The 18,567-nt window shown below is 46.3% G+C and overlaps 1 protein-coding gene across 1 annotated transcript; it reads right to left on the bottom strand.

Moving 5' to 3' along the window:
* Positions 1–15,018: 15,018 nt before the first annotated feature.
* Positions 15,019–17,696, bottom strand: LOC106608112 (alpha-1-antitrypsin homolog). Its single transcript, XM_014205830.2, has 5 exons — positions 17,590–17,696; positions 16,832–17,510; positions 16,291–16,561; positions 15,761–15,908; positions 15,019–15,571 (listed from the first exon to the last, which is right to left on the bottom strand). Exons 2-5 carry the CDS (start codon positions 17,499–17,501, stop codon positions 15,380–15,382), a joined length of 1,281 nt encoding a protein of 426 aa, XP_014061305.1. The 5' UTR covers positions 17,502–17,510; positions 17,590–17,696; the 3' UTR covers positions 15,019–15,379.
* Positions 17,697–18,567: the final 871 nt, after the last annotated feature.

The following is an 18,567-nucleotide window of genomic DNA, read 5'->3' as shown; positions in this document are numbered from 1 at the left end:
CTGCATGTTACTGTTTAGGGTAACGAATTTGACGGCAGACCCGACTGGGACTCGAACCCTGAGTCTAGTGACTGTCAACACAACACCATTACGCCAAGAGATCCGAACTTCTTGAAGTGGTCGCAAGGTGTTGATTTAAGATGACTGTAGGTTATTGAAATCATGACTTGAGGTAACATAGCCTTCTATTTACAAATTCATGGCTTTTGAAGGCTTTATGGATTCAATCCGTATCTCAGAAGTATTGTGGAAGATCCACATTAAAATGTAAAGGTCATTTCCGATTGAGCCGACATATGCAGCATTTACGGTGACTGCAGTCTCCACGAACGTGGGAACATTGCCTTCAAATTCATATCAAGCAATAATACGGATCTTCCACAATACTTCTGCAATACGGATTAAATCCAGCCCTTTGAATTTAAATATTATATTATTAAAAAGAAGGAGGAGATGGACGTTTGGAATATGACAAACTCACGACAGCAAGTGTTATGGATGTATAATAGTGCCAGATGCCATGACAACAGTAATATGCCCATCAGTTAGTCATTCTGCCTCTGGTGTTGTATCAAATATCCTATTAATACTTTCCCATTCAGAGGATGCTTAGCTATTTACCTCTATATATAGCCAGAAGGAGAACGACCACCCTGGGGCGGTTTATCACAGTGCACACAGTGCCAAGAGGGATGTCAAGGATGTGACACACTGTTGTGGCTTGACATTTGCTGCCTGCTGAGCCATAGTTAACATATGTTTTGATACACTACATGGCCAAAAGTATGTGGACACTCGTCAAACATCTCATTCCAAAATCATGAGAATTATTATGGAGCTGGTCTCCCCTTTGATGCTATAGCAGACTCCACTCTTCTGGTAAGGCTTTCCACTAGATGTTGACTTTGATGCAGGGTGTTACGTCCTGACCATAGAAAGATGTGATTTTCTATGGTAGAGTAGGTCAGGGCGTGACGGGGGGGGGGGGTTCTAGTTTAGTTTTTCTATGTTGTCATGTTCTAGTTTTGTATTTCTATGTTGGGTTTTGTTTGGGATGATCTCCAATTAGAGGCAGCTGGTACTCGTTGTCTCTAATTGGAGATCATACTTAAGTAGGGGGTTTTTCTACCCGGGCTTGTGGGAGATTGTTTTTGAGTAGTGTATGTTTCACCTCTGCGTCACGGTTTGTTGTTTTGTTCTTTAGTTTATGTTTATGTATTGCATAGTTTCACAGTGTAAATAACATGTGGAACGACACACATGCTGCACTTTGGTCCGCTTCTTCAACCTATGACAACCGTGACACAGGGACTTGCTTTACTTCAGCCACAAGAGCATTAGTGAGGTCGGGCACTGATGTTGGGCGATTAGGCCTGGCTCGCAGTCGGCATTGCAATTCATCACAAAGGTGTTCGTTGAGGTCAGGGCTTTGTGCAGGCCAGTCAAGTTCTTCCACGTCGAACTTGACAAACTATTTCTGTATGGACCTTGCTTTGTACACAGGGGCATTGTCACGCTGAAACAGGCAAGGGCCTTCCCCAAACTGTTGCCACAAAAAAATTTAATGTATACTGTAGTGGTAAGATTTCCCTTCACTGGAACTAAGGGGCCTAGCTCGAACCATGTACACGTTTCCACTGCTCCAGAGTTCAATGGCGGCAAGCTTTACACCACTTTACATCACAAACTGACGCTTGGCATTGCGCATGGTGATCTTAGGCTTGTGTGCGGCTGCTCGACCATGGAAACCCATTTCATGAAGCTACTGACAAACAGTCCCTTTGCGGACTTTGCTTCCAGATGCAGTTTGGAACTCGGTAGTTAGTGTTGCAACCGAGGACAGACGGTTTTAATACACTACGCGCTTCAGCACTCGGCGGTCCCGTTCTGTGAGCTTGTGTGGCCTACCACTATGCGGCTAAGCCATTGTTGAGCCTAGACATTTCCACTTCACAATAACAGCACTTACAGTTGACCGGGGGCAGCTCTAGCAAGGCAGAAATTTCACAAACTGACTTGTTGGAAAGGTGGTATCCTATGACGGCGCCATGTTTAAAGTTGCTGAGCTCTTGAGTAAGGCCTTTCTACAACCAATTTTTGTCTACATTTGACCATGTACTGTATGTTCATGTGAGCTTAGAGCTTCATAGTTCTTCTTTCCATGAACAACCGTAAGGAAGTCTACACAATACAACAGTAGATAAAGTTTACTCTTGGTTTCTCCGTTTTTTTCTTTGATGGCATAGAAGTCATTCTCTTTCTGTCAATAATCTGCACTTCACTTATGTTCTGGATTTGTTGTTGTTGCTTTGATGCTGTTATAAGATAGCAACACAGTTCATCCATGCTGTAACTACATATAATATACACTGCATTCGGAAAGTATTGAGACCCCTTCCATTTTTCGACATTTTGTTACATTACAGCCTTATTCTAAAATTGATTATAACTTGGGTGGTTTGAGTCCTGAATGCTGATTGGCTGACAACCGTAATATATTAGACCGTATACCACGGGTATGACAAAACATGTATTTTTAATGCTCTAATTACGTTGGTAACCAGTTTATAATAGCAATAAGGCACCTCGGGGGTTCGTGGTATATGGCCAATATACCAAGGCTAAGGGCTGTATCCAGGCACTCTGCGTTGCGTCGTGCTGAAGAGCATACCTTAGCCGTGATAAATTGGCCATATACCACACCCTATCGTGCCTTGCTTAATGACATAAATGTTCTTCCTCATCAATCTACACACAATACCACATAATGACAAAGCAAAAACAGGTTTTTAGACATTTTTGCAAAAAAGAAACAACAGAAAAACCTTATTTACATAAGTATTCAGACCATTTTCTATGAGACTTAAAATTGAGTTCAGGGGCATTTTGAGATGAGTTCAGGTAACATCCTTGAGATGTTTCTACAACTTGATTGGAGTCCACCTGTGGTAAATTCAATTGATTGGACATGATTTGGAAAGGCACACACCTGTCTATATAATGTCCCACAGTTGACATTGCATGTCAAAGCAAAAACCAAGCCATGAGGTGGAAGGAATTGTCCATACAGCTCCGAGACAGGATTGTGTCAAGGCACAGATCTGAGGAAGGGTACCAAAACATTTCTGCAGCGTTGAAGTTCCCCAAGAACACAGTGGCCTCCTTTATGGAAGAAGTTTGGAACCACTAAGACTCTTCCTAAAGCTGGCCGCCCGCCCAAACTGAGCAATCGGGGGAGGTGACCAAGAACCTGATGGTCACTGACAGAGCTGCAGAGTTCCTCTGTGGAGATGGGAGAACCTTCCAGGAGAACAATCATCTCTACAGCACTTCACCAATCAGGCCTTTATGGTAGAGTGTCCAGACGGAAGCCACTCCTCAGTAAAAGGCATATGACAGCCCACTTGGAGTTTGCCAAAAGGCACCTAAAGGACTCTCAGACCATGGGAAACAAGATTCTCTGGTCTGATAAAACCAAGATTGAACTCTTTGGCCCAATGCCAAGCGTCATGTCTGGAGGAAACCTGGCACCATCGCTATGGGGAAGCATGGTGGAGGCAGCATCATGCTGTGGAGATGTTTTTCAGCGACAAGGACTGGGAGACTAGTCAGGGTCGAGGGAAAGATGAACGGAGCAAAGTCCAGATAGATCCTTGATGAAAACCTGCTCCTGCACTCTCAGGACCTCTGGTGTGTTGGTTCACCTTCCAACAGGACAACGACCCTAAGCACAAAGTAAAGACAACACAGGAGTGTCTTCGGGACAAGTCTTTGAATGTCCTTGAGTGGCCCAGCCAGAGCCCAGACTTGAACCTGATTGAACATCTCTGGAGAGACCTGAAGATAGCTGTGCAGCGACGCTCTCCATCCAACATGACAGAGCTTGAGAGGATCTGCAGAGAAGAATGGGAGAAACTCCCCAAATACCTGTGTGCCAAGCTTGTAGTGTCATATCCAAGAAGACTCGAGGCTGCAATCGCTGCCAAAGGTGCTTCAACAAAGTACTGAGTAAACGGTGTAAATAATTATGTAAATATGTGATATTTTTTGCAAAGAAATCTGAAAACTAGTTTTTGCATTGTCATTATGGGGTATTGTGTGTAGATTGATGAGGGGATAAAAACAATTAAATCCATTTTAGAATAATGCTATAATGTAACAAAATGTGGAAAATGTCACGTCTGCTCCCGGCTTCCACGCCTTAGCTGGCTCGAGAGGTCGTCTTGCCTCGGTGGGCTCAGCAGGCGCCCACCTCACGTCATGCTTCAGGCGGCCCATCAGGCTCCCACACCTCACCCGGTTTGTAGGGCTCCCACGCCTCAGCCGGATCGTCAGGCTCCCACGCCTGAGCCGGCTCGCCAGGCTCCCACGCCTCATCGGGCTTCTACGCCCCAGCCGGCTTGTCCAGCAACCATGCCTCGGCCGGCCTGTCAGGCTCACCCAGGTGGGATGTCGGGTTGCGCCCCTAGTGGGTGGGGTACTGTAATGCCTACTCCTGCTCTCCCTATCTGGCGCACGAGTGCGCCAGGCTGCCCTTCACTGCGCACACCTGTCACCATCATTATGCACAGCAGTGCTCATTGGACTCACCTGGACTCCTTCCCTTTGTTGACTGCCCCGTATATAGCTGTCTGCTCCCCCGTTTGTTCCCTGTGTCTGCATTCATGTTGTTATGTGTTCTTGTCCAGACACTGTCCTGTCCTGTTCCATTCCATGTCTGTTGATAATTAAATGTCCACTCCCTGTTCCTGCTTCTCGTCTCTACTAGCGTCAATCCTTACATAAAAAGTCATGGGGTCTGAATACTTTCTGAATGCACTGTATATCATATATATCATATAATGTCTATCATCACACACCAATATCCGATTTATCCTGACTTTGCACAGCACAAGTAATCAGAACCTATTCTGTTTCATCCCAGGGCAATGGCAATACCACTGTAGAGGAGGGTTTTTTACCAGGGGGTTTGAATTTAACTGCTGGAATTCTTCAGAGAAGACTTTCTAATGTGTTCTTCCTGGCTTTGTGGTGCAGTGACACACACTTAATAGTAGAGGATGAGAACAAAAAATTCCATGACCTTCCAAACATTCGATTAATTTAAGACTTGGATGTGTAAAGCAGTCCAATGAATTACGAGGCAGATGTGGCTTCATTTGGCTCTAAATTGCAAACTCAAATGGATAGAGAATTACAGTAGCTGAACACAGAGAGGAAGGAGTGGGGTGACGCTTTAGTCAACTGAAGAGACAACACTGCCACCTGGTGAAGAACAGGGATAGGTGTGTGTGTGTGTGTGTGTGTGTGTGTGTGTGTGTGTGTGTGTGTGTGTGTGTGTGTGTGTGTGTGTGTGTGTGTGTGTGTGTGTGTGTGTGTGTGTGTGTGTGTGTGTGTGTGTGTGTGTGTGTGTGTGTGTGTGTGTGTGTGGTTCTTCTATCCTTATGGGGACCTAAAATCCCCCACATTCCCCACAAGGATAGTAAAACAAGGAAAATTCTCCCTCGTGGGGACACTTCCCACATCCCCACGAGGACTAGGGTTAGAATTAGGGTAAGGGTTTAAGTTTTAAGGTTAGGATAAGGGTTAGGTTTAGGGTTAGGGGAAATAGGATTTTGAATGGAAATAAATGTTAGGTCCCGACAAGGATAGAAGAACATAACGTTTGTGTGTGTACGTGCACATGTGTGTGTGTGTGCGTGTGCGTGCATGTAGTGTGTGTGTTACATATCCTCCAAGGTGACATAAACCAAAACTGGTCTGTTCTTGGAAAATTAATAGATCTTATTTGAAATTCTCCCTCTTGGAAATCTAATGCCATTTATAAACTGGGTGGGTCGAGCCATGAATGCTGATTGGGCACAGACATCAATTCAACATCTATTCCACGTTGATTCAACATCATTTCATTGACATTATTTGGAAAACAACATTGATTCAACCTGTGTGTGTCCAGTGGGAAGTTATCTCTTCATTCAACTTTTATTGTTGCCTTTGTTCTTTCTCTCAGACAGAGACTTGCGTAATCTGTTTCTCCAGTCTCTCTGACCAGGCAGTGATTTAAGGTCTTATGCAACTACAAGCTTGATGGAACAATGGTGCGACAAACAAAAAACATCCAATCAGTGGAAGTCCTTTGGGCTCATTGATGAGAGAGGTCGAAGGAGAATGACAAGAATCATGCAAGCTAACAGGCGGCCACAAACTGACAAGTAACGGTGCAGTAGAACAGTGGTGTGCAGAACAGCATCTCGGAACACACAACTCGTCGGTCTTTGTCATGGATGGGCTATTGCTGCAGACGACAACACCGGGTTCCACTCCCATCAGCTAAAAATACGAATAAGCTGCACCAACACTGGACAATTTAGGAGTGGAAAAACATCACCTGGTCCGACGAATCCTGGTTCCTGTTGCGTCATTCTGATGGCAGAGTCAATATTTGGCATAAGCAGCATGAGTCCATGGACCCATCCTGTCTGGTACAGGCTGGTGGCTGTGGTGTACTGGTGTGGGGAATGTTTTCCTGGCACAAGTTATGTCCCTTGTAACCAATCGAGCAGCGAACGTTTCAGCCGTAAAGGGTTTTCTAATGATCAATTAGCCTTTTAAAATGATAAACTTGGATTGGCTAACACAAAGTACCAATGGAACACAGGAGTGATAGCTGCTGATAATGGACCTCTGTACGCCTATGTAGATATTCTATAAAAAATCTGCCGTTTCCAGCTACAATGGTCATTTACAACATTAACAATGTCTACACTGTATTTCTGATCAATTTGATGTTATTTGAATTGACCAAAAATGTGCTTTTCTTTAAAAAACAAGGACATTTCTAAGTGACCCCAAACTTTTGAACGGTAGTGTATATATATATATATATATATATATAGTGAGCTCCAAAAGTATTGGGACAGTGACATTTTTTGTTGTCGTTTTGGCTCTGTACTCCAGCACTTTAGATTTAAAATGATACAATTACAGATGCACAAATATGATACGCCCAAAAAATTCGACCCTCCCCTGTTATTGTACTAGGGAGAGGTTAGCATGTCTTGGGGGTATGATATTTGTGCATCTGTAGCTTTCTCACTCATCATTATTCATTCAGGACTATCCGTAATAGTGGTAGCATCCACATTCATATAGAAGTGTTTAAAAACATATTCTATTCTTATTTACAATAAAAGTGACTCCAAAATGACACAATACATTACTTACTATTCATTTCTTTTGGGCACAATATAATCTGAAAACAACCAAAACAAATGGCAAATGCATCCAACAAGTTTGTAGAGTTACAAGCTTGATGTGATCATTGCGTGCTAGGAATATGGGACAAAATACTAAACTTTTGACCACTTTGACAATACACCTTTAAGTGAATTTGTCCCGATACTTTTGGTCCCCTAAAATGGGTGGACTATGTACAAAAAGTGCTGTAATTTCTAAACGGTTAACCCGATATGGATGAAAATACCTTCAGTCTGCACTGTAACCTCATTGTCAATGTTTCATTTCAATTCCAAAGTGCTGGACTACAGAGTCAAAACAACAAAAACTGTATCACTGTCGCAATACTTTGGGAGCTCACTGTATCTGTATGTTTTTCAACATTTTGCAAAAGTATAAAAAGAAAACTGAAATCATATTTATATAAGTATTCAGACCCTTTACTCAGTACTTTGTTGAAGCACCTTTAGCAGCGATTACAGACACGAGTCTTCTTGTGTATGACATTCAGAAACTTGTCCCGAAGCCACTCCTCCATTGTTTTGGCTGTGTGCTTAGGGTCGTTGTCCTGTTGGAAGTTAATCCTTCGCCCCAGTCTAAAGTCCTGAGAGCTCTGGAGCAGGTTTTCATCAAGGAGCTCTCTGTACTTTGCTCTGTTCATCTGTCACTCGATCCTGACTAGTCTCCCAGTCCCTGCCGCTGAAAAACATCACCACAGCATGATGCTGCCACCACCATTCTTAACTGTAGGGATGATGCCAGGTTTCCTCCAGATGTGAAGCTTGGCATTCAGGCCAAAGAGTTCAATCTTGGTTTCATCAGACCAGAGAATCTTGTTTCTCATGGTCTGAGAGTCCTTTAGATGCCTTTTGGCAAACTCCGAGCAGGCTGTCATGTGTCTTTTACTGAGGAGTGGCTTCCGTCTGGCCACTCTACCATAAAGGCCTGATTAGTGGAGTGCTGTAGAGATGGTTGTCCTTCTGGAAGGTTCTCCCATCTCCACAGAGGAACTCTGAAACTCTGTGAGAGCGACCATCGGGTTCTTGGTCATTTCCCAGACCAAGGCCCTTCTCTCCCGATTGCTCAGTTTGGCCAGGTAGCCAGCTCTAGGAAGAGTCTTGGTGGTTCCAAACTTCTTCCATTTAAGAATGATGGAGGCCTCTGTGTCCTTGGGGACCTTCAATGCTGCAGAAATGTTTTGGTACCCTTCCCCAGACCTGTGCCTCCACACAATCCTATCTCGGAGGTCTACGGACAATTATTTCGACCTCATGGCTTGGATTTTGCTCAGACATGCACTGTCAGCTGTGGGACCCTATATAGACAGGTGTGTGCCTTTCCAAGCCATGTCCAATCAACTGAATTTACTACAGGTGGACTCCAAGTTGTAGAAACATTTCAAGGATAATCAATGGAAACAGAATGCAGATGAGCTCAATTTCAAGTCTCATAACAAGGGTCTGATAACTTACGTACTGTAAAAAATGTATTTCTGTAATTTATTTGTAAAGTATTTGCAAACAATTCTAAAGACCTGTTTTTGCTTTGTCATTATGGGGTATTGTATGTAGATTGAGGATGTTTATTTATTTAATCCATTTTGTAACATAAACATTTTTGGAAAAAGGGAATGGGTCTGAATACTTTCCCGAATTCACCGTAAAATGTGCTATTTTACAGGTTCAGCCATAGTAGTATGGCGCCCCTGGAGCACATTAGGTGTTAAGTGCCTGTTAGGTGCCTTGCTCAACTACACATTGACAGATTTTTCACCTTGTCTGCTATAGATGATCACTTCACACAATCCAACTCCTAGCCTGACTGAGTGGGTAACATGCCATTTGAGCTCTTTAATATTAGATAATAGGCAGAGCAGAAAAGAGATGACTGGTTTTGGGAGTGAGAATAATAGGTGTTTGGGGTTGAGAGAAAGGGGGGGTTGACCTTGAGAAGAAGCAGGAGTTTAGGTTGAAAAACAGTTGGGACTTTGTGGCTAATTGAGGGAAAACAGTAATTCTGCTCATGGATTGTGCATGTATGAACTACACATTGACACATTCAGCCCAAAGAGAGAGGTGTAAAAAATACTTTGTGGTCGCCAAAATTCCAAAGCATGTTTTTAATGAGGCCACATTGTTGACAAAAAATACCTCCTAAAAGTAAATGAATCCATACAGCCGAATAATAATTCATAATAGAACAATCATTTTGGGGTTGGGAAGAAGAGGGGTTGGGGTTTGAAGAAGAGGGGGTTGGGGTTTGAAGAAGAGGGGTTGGGGTTTTGGAAGAAGAGGGGGTTGGGGATTTGGAAGCAGAGGGGTTGGGGTTGGGAAGAAGAGGGGGTTGGGGTTGGGAAGAAGAGGGGCTTGGGGTTGGGAAGAAGAGGGGGTTGGGGTTGGGAAGAAGAGGGGGTTGGGGTTGGGAAGAAGAGGGGGTTGGGGTTGGGAAGAATAGGGGGTTGGGGTTGGGATGAAGAGGGGCTTGGGGTTGGGAAGAAGAGAGGGTCGGGTTTGGAAGAAGAGAGGGTTGGGGTTGGGAAGAAGAGGGGGTTGGGGTTGGGAAGAAGAGGGGTTTGGGGTTGGGAAGAAGAGAGGGTTGGGGTTTGTAAGAAGAGAGGGTCGGGGTTTGTAAGAAGAGAGGGTTGGGGTTGGGAAGAAGAGGGGCTTGGGGTTGGGAAGAAGAGAGGTTTGGGGTTTGTAAGAAGAGAGGGTTGGGGTTTGTAAGAAGAGAGGGTTGGGGTTTGGGAAGAAGAGAGGGTTGGGGTTGGGAAGCAGAGGGGGTTTGAAGAAGAGGGGGTTTGGGTTGGGAAGAAGAGGGGGTTGGGGTTGGGAAGAAGAAGGGGTTGGGAAGAAGAGGGGGTTGGGATTTGAAGAAGAGGGGGTTGGGGTAGGGAAGAAGAGGGGTTGGGGTTGGGAAGAAGAGGGGTTGGGGTTGGGAAGAATAGGGGCTTGGGGTTGGGAAGAAGAGGGGGTTGGGGTTGGGAAGAAGAGGGGTTGGGAAGAAGAGGGGTTGGGGTTGGGAAGAATAAGGGGTTGGGGTTGGGATGAAGAGGGGCTTGGGGTTGGGAAGAAGAGAGGGTCGGGTTTGGAAGAAGAGAGGGTTGGGGTTGGGAAGAAGAGGGGGTTGGGGTTGGGAAGAAGAGGGGTTTGGGGTTGGGAAGAAGAGAGGGTTGGGGTTTGTAAGAAGAGAGGGTTGGGGTTGGGAAGAAGAGGGGCTTGGGGTTGGGAAGAAGAGAGGTTTGGGGTTTGTAAGAAGAGAGGGTTGGGGTTTGTAAGAAGAGAGGGTTGGGGTTTGGGAAGAAGAGAGGGTTGGGGTTGGGAAGCAGAGGGGTTGGGGTTGGGAAGAAGAGAGGGTTGGGGTTGGGAAGAAGAGGGGGTTGGGGTTTGGAAGAAGAGGGGGTTGGGGTTTGAAGAAGAGAGGGTTGGGGTTTGAAGAAGGGGGGCTTGGGGTTGAGAAGAAGAGGGGGTTGGGGTTGGGAAGAAGATGGGGTTGTGGTTTGGAAGAAGAGGGGGTTGGGGTTTGAAGAAGAGGGGGTTGGGGTTTGAAGAAGAGGGGCTTGGGGTTGGGAAGAAGAGGGGGTTGGGGTTGGGAAGAAGAGGGGGTTGGGGTTTGGAAGAAGAGCGGGTTGGGGTTTGAAGAAGAGGAGGTTGGGGTTTGAAGAAGAGGGGGTTAGGGTTTGAAGAAGAGGGGGTTTGGGTTGGGAAGAAGAGGGGGTTGGGGTTGGGAAGAAGAAGGGGTTGGGAAGAAGAGGGGGTTGGGATTTGAAGAAGAGGGGGTTGGGGTAGGGAAGAAGAGGGGGTTGGGGTTGGGAAGAAGAGGGGGTTGGGGTTGGGAAGAATAGGGGCTTGGGGTTGGGATGAAGAGGGGCTTGGGGTTGGGAAGAAGAGGGGGTTGGTGTTGGGAAGAAGAGAGGGTCGGGTTTGGAAGAAGAGAGGGTTGGGGTTGGGAAGAAGAGGGGTTGGGGTTGGGAAGAAGAGAGGGTTGGGGTTTGTAAGAAGAGAGGGTCGGGGTTTGTAAGAAGAGAGGGTTGGGGTTGGGAAGAAGAGGGGCTTGGGGTTGGGAAGAAGAGAGGGTTGGGGTTTGTAAGAAGAGAGGGTTGGGGTTTGTAAGAAGAGAGGGTTGGGGTTGGGAAGAAGAGAGGGTTGGGGTTGGGAAGCAGAGGGTGTTGGGGTTGGGAAGAAGAGAGGGTTGGGGTTGGGAAGAAGAGGGGGTTGGGGTTTGGAAGAAGAGGGGTTGGGATTTGAAGAAGAGGGGGTTGGGGTTTGAAGAAGAGGGGGTTGGGGTTTTGGAAGAAGAGGGGTTGGGGATTTGGAAGCAGAGGGGGTTGGGGTTGGGAAGAAGAGGGGTTGGGGTTGGGAAGAAGAGGGGCTTGGGGTTGGGAAGAAGAGGGGGTTGGGGTTGGGAAGAAGAGGGGTTGGGGTTGGGAAGAAGAGGGGGTTGGGGTTGGGAAGAATAGGGGGTTGGGGTTGGGATGAAGAGGGGCTTGGGGTTGGGAAGAAGAGAGGGTCGGGTTTGGAAGAAGAGAGGGTTGGGGTTGGGAAGAAGAGGGGTTGGGGTTGGGAAGAAGAGGGGTTTGGGGTTGGGAAGAAGAGAGGGTTGGGGTTTGTAAGAAGAGAGGGTCGGGGTTTGTAAGAAGAGAGGGTTGGGGTTGGGAAGAAGAGGGGCTTGGGGTTGGGAAGAAGAGAGGTTTGGGGTTTGTAAGAAGAGAGGGTTGGGGTTTGTAAGAAGAGAGGGTTGGGGTTTGGGAAGAAGAGAGGGTTGGGGTTGGGAAGCAGAGGGGTTTGAAGAAGAGGGGGTTTGGGTTGGGAAGAAGAGGGGGTTGGGGTTGGGAAGAAGAAGGGGTTGGGAAGAAGAGGGGGTTGGGATTTGAAGAAGAGGGGGTTGGGGTAGGGAAGAAGAGGGGGTTGGGGTTGGGAAGAAGAGGGGGTTGGGGTTGGGAAGAATAGGGGCTTGGGGTTGGGAAGAAGAGGGGTTGGGGTTGGGAAGAAGAGGGGGTTGGGGTTGGGAAGAAGAGGGGTTGGGGTTGGGAAGAATAAGGGGTTGGGGTTGGGATGAAGAGGGGTTTGGGGTTGGGAAGAAGAGAGGGTCGGGTTTGGAAGAAGAGAGGGTTGGGGTTGGGAAGAAGAGGAAGTTGGGGTTGGGAAGAAGAGGGGTTTGGGGTTGGGAAGAAGAGAGGGTTGGGGTTTGTAAGAAGAGAGGGTTGGGTTTGTAAGAAGAGAGGGTTGGGGTTGGGAAGAAGAGGGGCTTGGGGTTGGGAAGAAGAGAGGTTTGGGGTTTGTAAGAAGAGAGGGTTGGGGTTTGTAAGAAGAGAGGGTTGGGGTTTGGGAAGAAGAGAGGGTTGGGGTTGGGAAGCAGAGGGGGTTGGGGTTGGGAAGAAGAGAGGGTTGGGGTTGGGAAGAAGAGGGGGTTGGGGTTTGGAAGAAGAGGGGGTTGGGGTTTGAAGAAGAGAGGGTTGGGGTTTGAAGAAGGGGGGCTTGGGGTTGAGAAGAAGAGGGGGTTGGGGTTGGGAAGAAGATGGGGTTGTGGTTTGGAAGAAGAGGGGGTTGGGGTTTGAAGAAGAGGGGGTTGGGGTTTGAAGAAGAGGGGCTTGGGGTTGGGAAGAAGAGGGGGTTGGGGTTTGGAAGAAGAGCGGGTTGGGGTTTGAAGAAGAGGAGGTTGGGGTTTGAAGAAGAGGGGGTTAGGGTTTGAAGAAGAGGGGGTTTGGGTTGGGAAGAAGAGGGGGTTGGGGTTGGGAAGAAGAAGGGGTTGGGAAGAAGAGGGGTTGGGATTTGAAGAAGAGGGGGTTGGGGTAGGGAAGAAGAGGGGGTTGGGGTTGGGAAGAAGAGGGGGTTGGGGTTGGGAAGAATAGGGGCTTGGGGTTGGGATGAAGAGGGGCTTGGGGTTGGGAAGAAGAGGGGGTTGGTGTTGGGAAGAAGAGAGGGTCGGGTTTGGAAGAAGAGAGGGTTGGGGTTGGGAAGAAGAGGGGGTTGGGGTTGGGAAGAAGAGAGGGTTGGGGTTTGTAAGAAGAGAGGGTCGGGGTTTGTAAGAAGAGAGGGTTGGGGTTGGGAAGAAGAGGGGCTTGGGGTTGGGAAGAAGAGAGGGTTGGGGTTTGTAAGAAGAGAGGGTTGGGGTTTGTAAGAAGAGAGGGTTGGGGTTGGGAAGAAGAGAGGGTTGGGGTTGGGAAGCAGAGGGTGTTGGGGTTGGGAAGAAGAGAGGGTTGGGGTTGGGAAGAAGAGGGGGTTGGGGTTTGGAAGAAGAGGGGTTGGGGTTTGAAGAAGAGGGGGTTGGGGTTTGAAGAAGGGGGCTTGGGGTTGGGAAGAAGAGGGGGTTGGGGTTGGGAAGAAGAGGGGGTTGTGGTTTGGAAGAAGAGGGGGTTGGGGTTTGAAGAAGAGGGGCTTGGGGTTGGGAAGAAGAGGGGGTTGGGGTTGGGAAGAAGAGGGGGTTGGGGTTTGGAAGAAGAGGGGTTGGGGTTTGAAGAAGAGGGGGTTGGGGTTTGAAGAAGAGGGGGTTGGGGTTTGAAGAAGAGGGGGTTAGGGTTTGAAGAAGAGGGGGTTGGGGTTGGGAAGAAGAGGGGTTGGGGTTGGGAAGAAGAAGGGGTTGGGAAGAAGAGGGGGTTTGGGTTTGAAGAAGAGGGGGTTGGGGTTGGGAAGAAGAGGGGGTTGGGGTTGAGAAGAAGAGGGGGTTGGGAAGAAGAGGGGGTTGGGGTTTAAAAAAGAGGTGGTTGGTGTTTGAAGAAGAGGGGGTTGGGGTTTAAAGAAGAGGGGGTTTGGGTTGGGGTTGAGAAGAAGAGAGGGTTTGATCAAGCTAATGATGAACAAAGCTGGGGGGTGGGGTTAAGGTTAAAAATGGTGCTTGGGTTATCAACTGGTCTGGAAAGAATGGGTAGATTAGACACACCATTGACATGACCCCCCTCTGAGAGATCTTCTCCATAACTTGTTCTGTCACTTTTTCCCTTCAATGCAATGAATCTACAATTACTGTATGTTGGTCTTAAAATATATCCCAGGGATTCACTGTGTATAATGTTTTTCTTCACACATTGATTTCTAGGAGCACCCACGGATCAATGAAAGTGAATTCTCTGAAGTCCTGCATTGTTCTGTTTCGGTTTGTCAGCAATCTGTGTTGAAGTTGTTTAGTGTTCCTTTTGTGGTCGAAGCAATATGCATTATGTGTCTTAACAATTGGTATTAGATATTTGTATCTGTATCTTTACAATTGGATTATTGTTTTGTCCTGAAACAGGAAAAATGAAATAAACAATAGCTATATCTGAAAATATTTTTTATCTGAAGACACAGTCCACACACCATACCATATGGGGTCAGGTGTGTCTGTTTCCGTCATGTCTTTCTGACGAGTCAGCATGTGAGAGCACCAGGTGGATAGAATGAGGACAGGGGGTATTGATTGATTACATAAACTCCCCAGCAGCAACTGTCTATTTACAGGTCAAAAGTCACCAACTCAGCTAGGGCCAATGAACCTCAGGTTACCTAGGTCCCTATCCTCTACTGGGAAAATATTCTAACTCAGGATTCATCCAGATCTCTGTTCTTGATAGACAGCAGTTGTCTAGTCTACCTGGCAATACTAGTGTGCTAGTGCTATGCTAGTGTGTTGGAAAAATGTGAAAATTCTATATCAAAGAAGAACTGCAATGCTGACATGGGGCTATCTAACCCAATCAATGATTTGAGATGATCGCAATCAAGATGAGATATCAGTCGAAATGCATGCAGATAAATCAATGCTTGAGACATCAGCCTAGTATTAACTGTTCAAAATGATGATAGAACATTTTCTTTTTAATGCTGTTGGGAGACGTGTTTATTTTTTGAAAATGCGTTAGAAACACAACTTCCAGAGACATAACCAGCACTATCAACTATCACTATCAACAAACCAGCATGGACATCAGTACAATTTGAAGCTAACTACAAACACACACAGACACACACACACCTCTGCTTTTAGGTATACAGTTGATATAAAAACACATGTAGACAAAATGGTCGACACTTGAATGCCACAACTGCGAACCGCAAAGTCAGATACAGATATGTTTTGCCACTTGTTAAAGCATGAGAGACAAAAATCTTTCTTAAATCTCCTCAGATGTTATTCACACTCTCCCTCCCTTTCCCTCCCTTTCTGTAGTTCATTTGGGGCTGGGATTGGTGACTTTGCCCATGAAGACAATGCTCTTGGTAGAGTCCTCCAGGATGAAGAGCAGGAAGGGCCTGTTGAGCATGATGGTGTCTGGGAGAGACATAGGCATGATCTCTATCGTAGTTACAGCGGCCGCCTCAGTCCCCTTCTCATCTACGCTCAGCACAGCCTTGTGGGTAACCTGGGGAGGCAACAGGAATGGGTTCATTTGTTGACCTTGACAACACTGTCCCCTATGTGGCCTATGAACATAATAGAATGGAATAGACCCTTAGTAGTCCATCAGAGACAGACATTCTTCTTCTATTTTCTTCCCTCAGACATATAAGAGAAGAGGCACACATGAGATGGATGGGACACATCATCATACCTTGGACACCTTCAGTTTGGTATCCTCAGAGATGGCAGAGAAGTCAGCTGTGTCACCGAAGGCACTGACCACACCCATGCCCTTCAGATGTTCTCCCAGGGAGTACGAGGTAGAGGTGGAGAACTTGGGCATGAAGATATCCACATTGCTGAAAGAGAGATTATCATATACTGAGTTTACAGTATCATCACAAAGAAACGTGCATGATCCTGCAGCTCGCAAATAAATGCCAGCCACATTCAAATGTTAATCTGCAATAAGAATCTCTATATATGATACAATCTGATGCTTATTGCAAACTTTGTCTTGTCCGCTGATAAACAAACTACCCTGACCTTATGTTAAGAATAGATACAAATAAATAATATAAAAAGAATAGACAACATTATACTGAAAAGGTGCCCAATAAAAGAGGTTACAAAAAATCTACTCTCCTTAACTCCTGAAGAGGATGTAGTACTACACTGACCATACCATGAATGAATAGAGAACGTTACATTAGAAAAGTATATGAAATAATGTGTTCTCACGTCCTGAACAGGTGCTCGTGCACGTGCTTCAGGTAGTCCTTGTTGATGAAGGCCTCCACATGCTCCATCTTTCCATCGTTGGGCAGGACCACCATCATTGAGGAGTTGCCTTTGTAAGGCAGCATGACCACAGTGGTGAAGTTATCCTGGTCCTGATACAACTCATAACGACCCGTCCTCTTCATCATGTCCACCTGCACCTTGGTGTTCTCGTCCACCTTGAAGTCAGCCTTGTGCGTCAGCGTGGCATCGAAGGGCTTATCCCACTTCCCTGGGGAGGGAGGTAGAGGACATTGTTACTAAGGGGTAGTAAACATGCAAGCAGAAACAGACAATGTTATAAGCCTATATTGGTTTTAGTTTGTCCTGCACATTCATTTTCTTTTAATTCTTTATTGACACATCTTTAGTTTACAGTGTGGAAATTAGTTAGTCATTCAGTCAGTCAATCAATTGATCAATGATCTGTATTATTTTGTTGTTCTTAAATTAAACATTAAGTGCATGACCATTTTCTCCTACTACAGTGTCCTCCTCCTACCTCTGAAGAAGATGTAGTTGATGAGCACCATGGCCGTATCAGGGTCCAGATCCTTCACTATGTCCGTGATCTTGTCCTGGGTCTTCTTGGCGATGAACTTGTTGATCTCGGCGGCAGCCTCAGCTGGGTTCTTGAAGTCGACAGTGAAGCCTTCGCTGGCGTAGAAGTGCTTGGCGTCCTCGAGGAACTTGGCTAGGGGCTTGAAGCCGTCCCTCAGAGCCAAGGCATTGCCCATGTCCAGCTGCATGGCCTCCCCAGAGTGGCCGAACATGTGGTTCAGGTGCTCGTAAGCATCGTTCACCTGCTCCGGTGTGAAGGCGCCATAGCCCAGAGCAGAGTACAGCTGGCTGTGGGTGTCTCCCTTAGCCCCAAGGGACAGCATAGCCAGGCTAGTGGCAATGCCCAGAGGAGAGAAGAAAATGTTCATGTTCTCGGTGTTGGCTTTGCTCAGGCTCCTGTACAGGGTGAAGGCGAAGTCTGCGTTGTGGGGCGACAGCTTGTGGCAGGCCTCATTGTCCCCATGGCTGTGCTGAGGGTGGGCCTCGCCAGCGACGTGGTGGAGGTGGTGGTGGTGGTCTTCTGTGTGACCGGCGTGGTCCCCGTCATGGGGCGCCGCCAAGGCCACGCAGAGCAGCACAGCCACTATCGTACAATAAGATATACCCCGCATTTTATCTACCTGGAGAGAGAGAATGGACAATGGCATTACTACTCCGCACAGATTTGAAAAATGCAGTGACAAAAAGATCAGTTCTTACCTCCAATGTCCTCTTTGCCGGAGACAGTGTTGCAGGAACTCCGTCAATTTATAGGCCTGAGAGGATCAGCTGATCACATTTAATAAATTATTAACCAGACCCCACCTCCTTATACTGACCTGGCTGAACCAGAGATTAATCTGGCCAAGCTGACTAGACTACATGTAATGATGCAACATGTCTCAACACCCAGTACTCCACACGAAACCACTAAAGGATTTTCCTTCCTCGCAGTAAGTTGTTGGTAAATGTAGGTGATCTTACTCATGCCTTGCAACACTTTTGATCAGTGACACATGATTCCTCAGAACACTTATATTTTAACACCATCACAAATAGATGTAATAAAGACATCAATCAGTTTAATTGGATTTAACATGAGAAGCACATTGCGTTTTTTTATCTGACAGCAGAATGACATGTATTATTATTTTTACAGTATATTAGAATGACTTTGTGACACCAAATCTTGTGTTGTCTCTCAAATCTCCTGGCCGCTCTTTGTTGGTAATAAGCCTGACATTTCAGAAAGCAGAACCACTATAAATACTTTACAAACGTCACATGTTTCTCCTGACAGTTGTATGACATTCCAGAACCCCATGTAGACCAGTAGCTGTACAACTAAACTCCATATTGGAACCACCAATTGGCTTATGATTCTGATCTGTCACTGTTGAAAGCTGGTAACAGATTATTGAGCTGGTTCTCTCATGACTGATCTGCTGTCTGATTCATCTTGTTCTATTCTAGTCATCATTTTATCTCTCCAAGTTTGAAATATCACAGTGTCATCTGCAGGACGCCAGCATCAAAGAATAGAATGATATTCACACTCAAAGCTTTGCTCTCTGTGTGTGTCATTGTGAAATGTTTGATTCAAAAACTCCAGCTTGTAGTGTAGCTTAAGGATAAAATGAGTTTAAAACCTTCGCTGTCTCTGTTATTAAAATGATTGTCAATTAACTAAATGATTGA

The sequence above is a fragment of the Salmo salar genome, chromosome ssa06, assembly GCF_905237065.1.
Source record: "Salmo salar chromosome ssa06, Ssal_v3.1, whole genome shotgun sequence".
NCBI classification, from domain to species: Eukaryota; Metazoa; Chordata; class Actinopteri; order Salmoniformes; family Salmonidae; genus Salmo; species Salmo salar.
The sequence above is the reverse complement of the archived record's forward strand: the minus strand, read 5'-3'. Positions and strand labels throughout refer to the sequence as shown.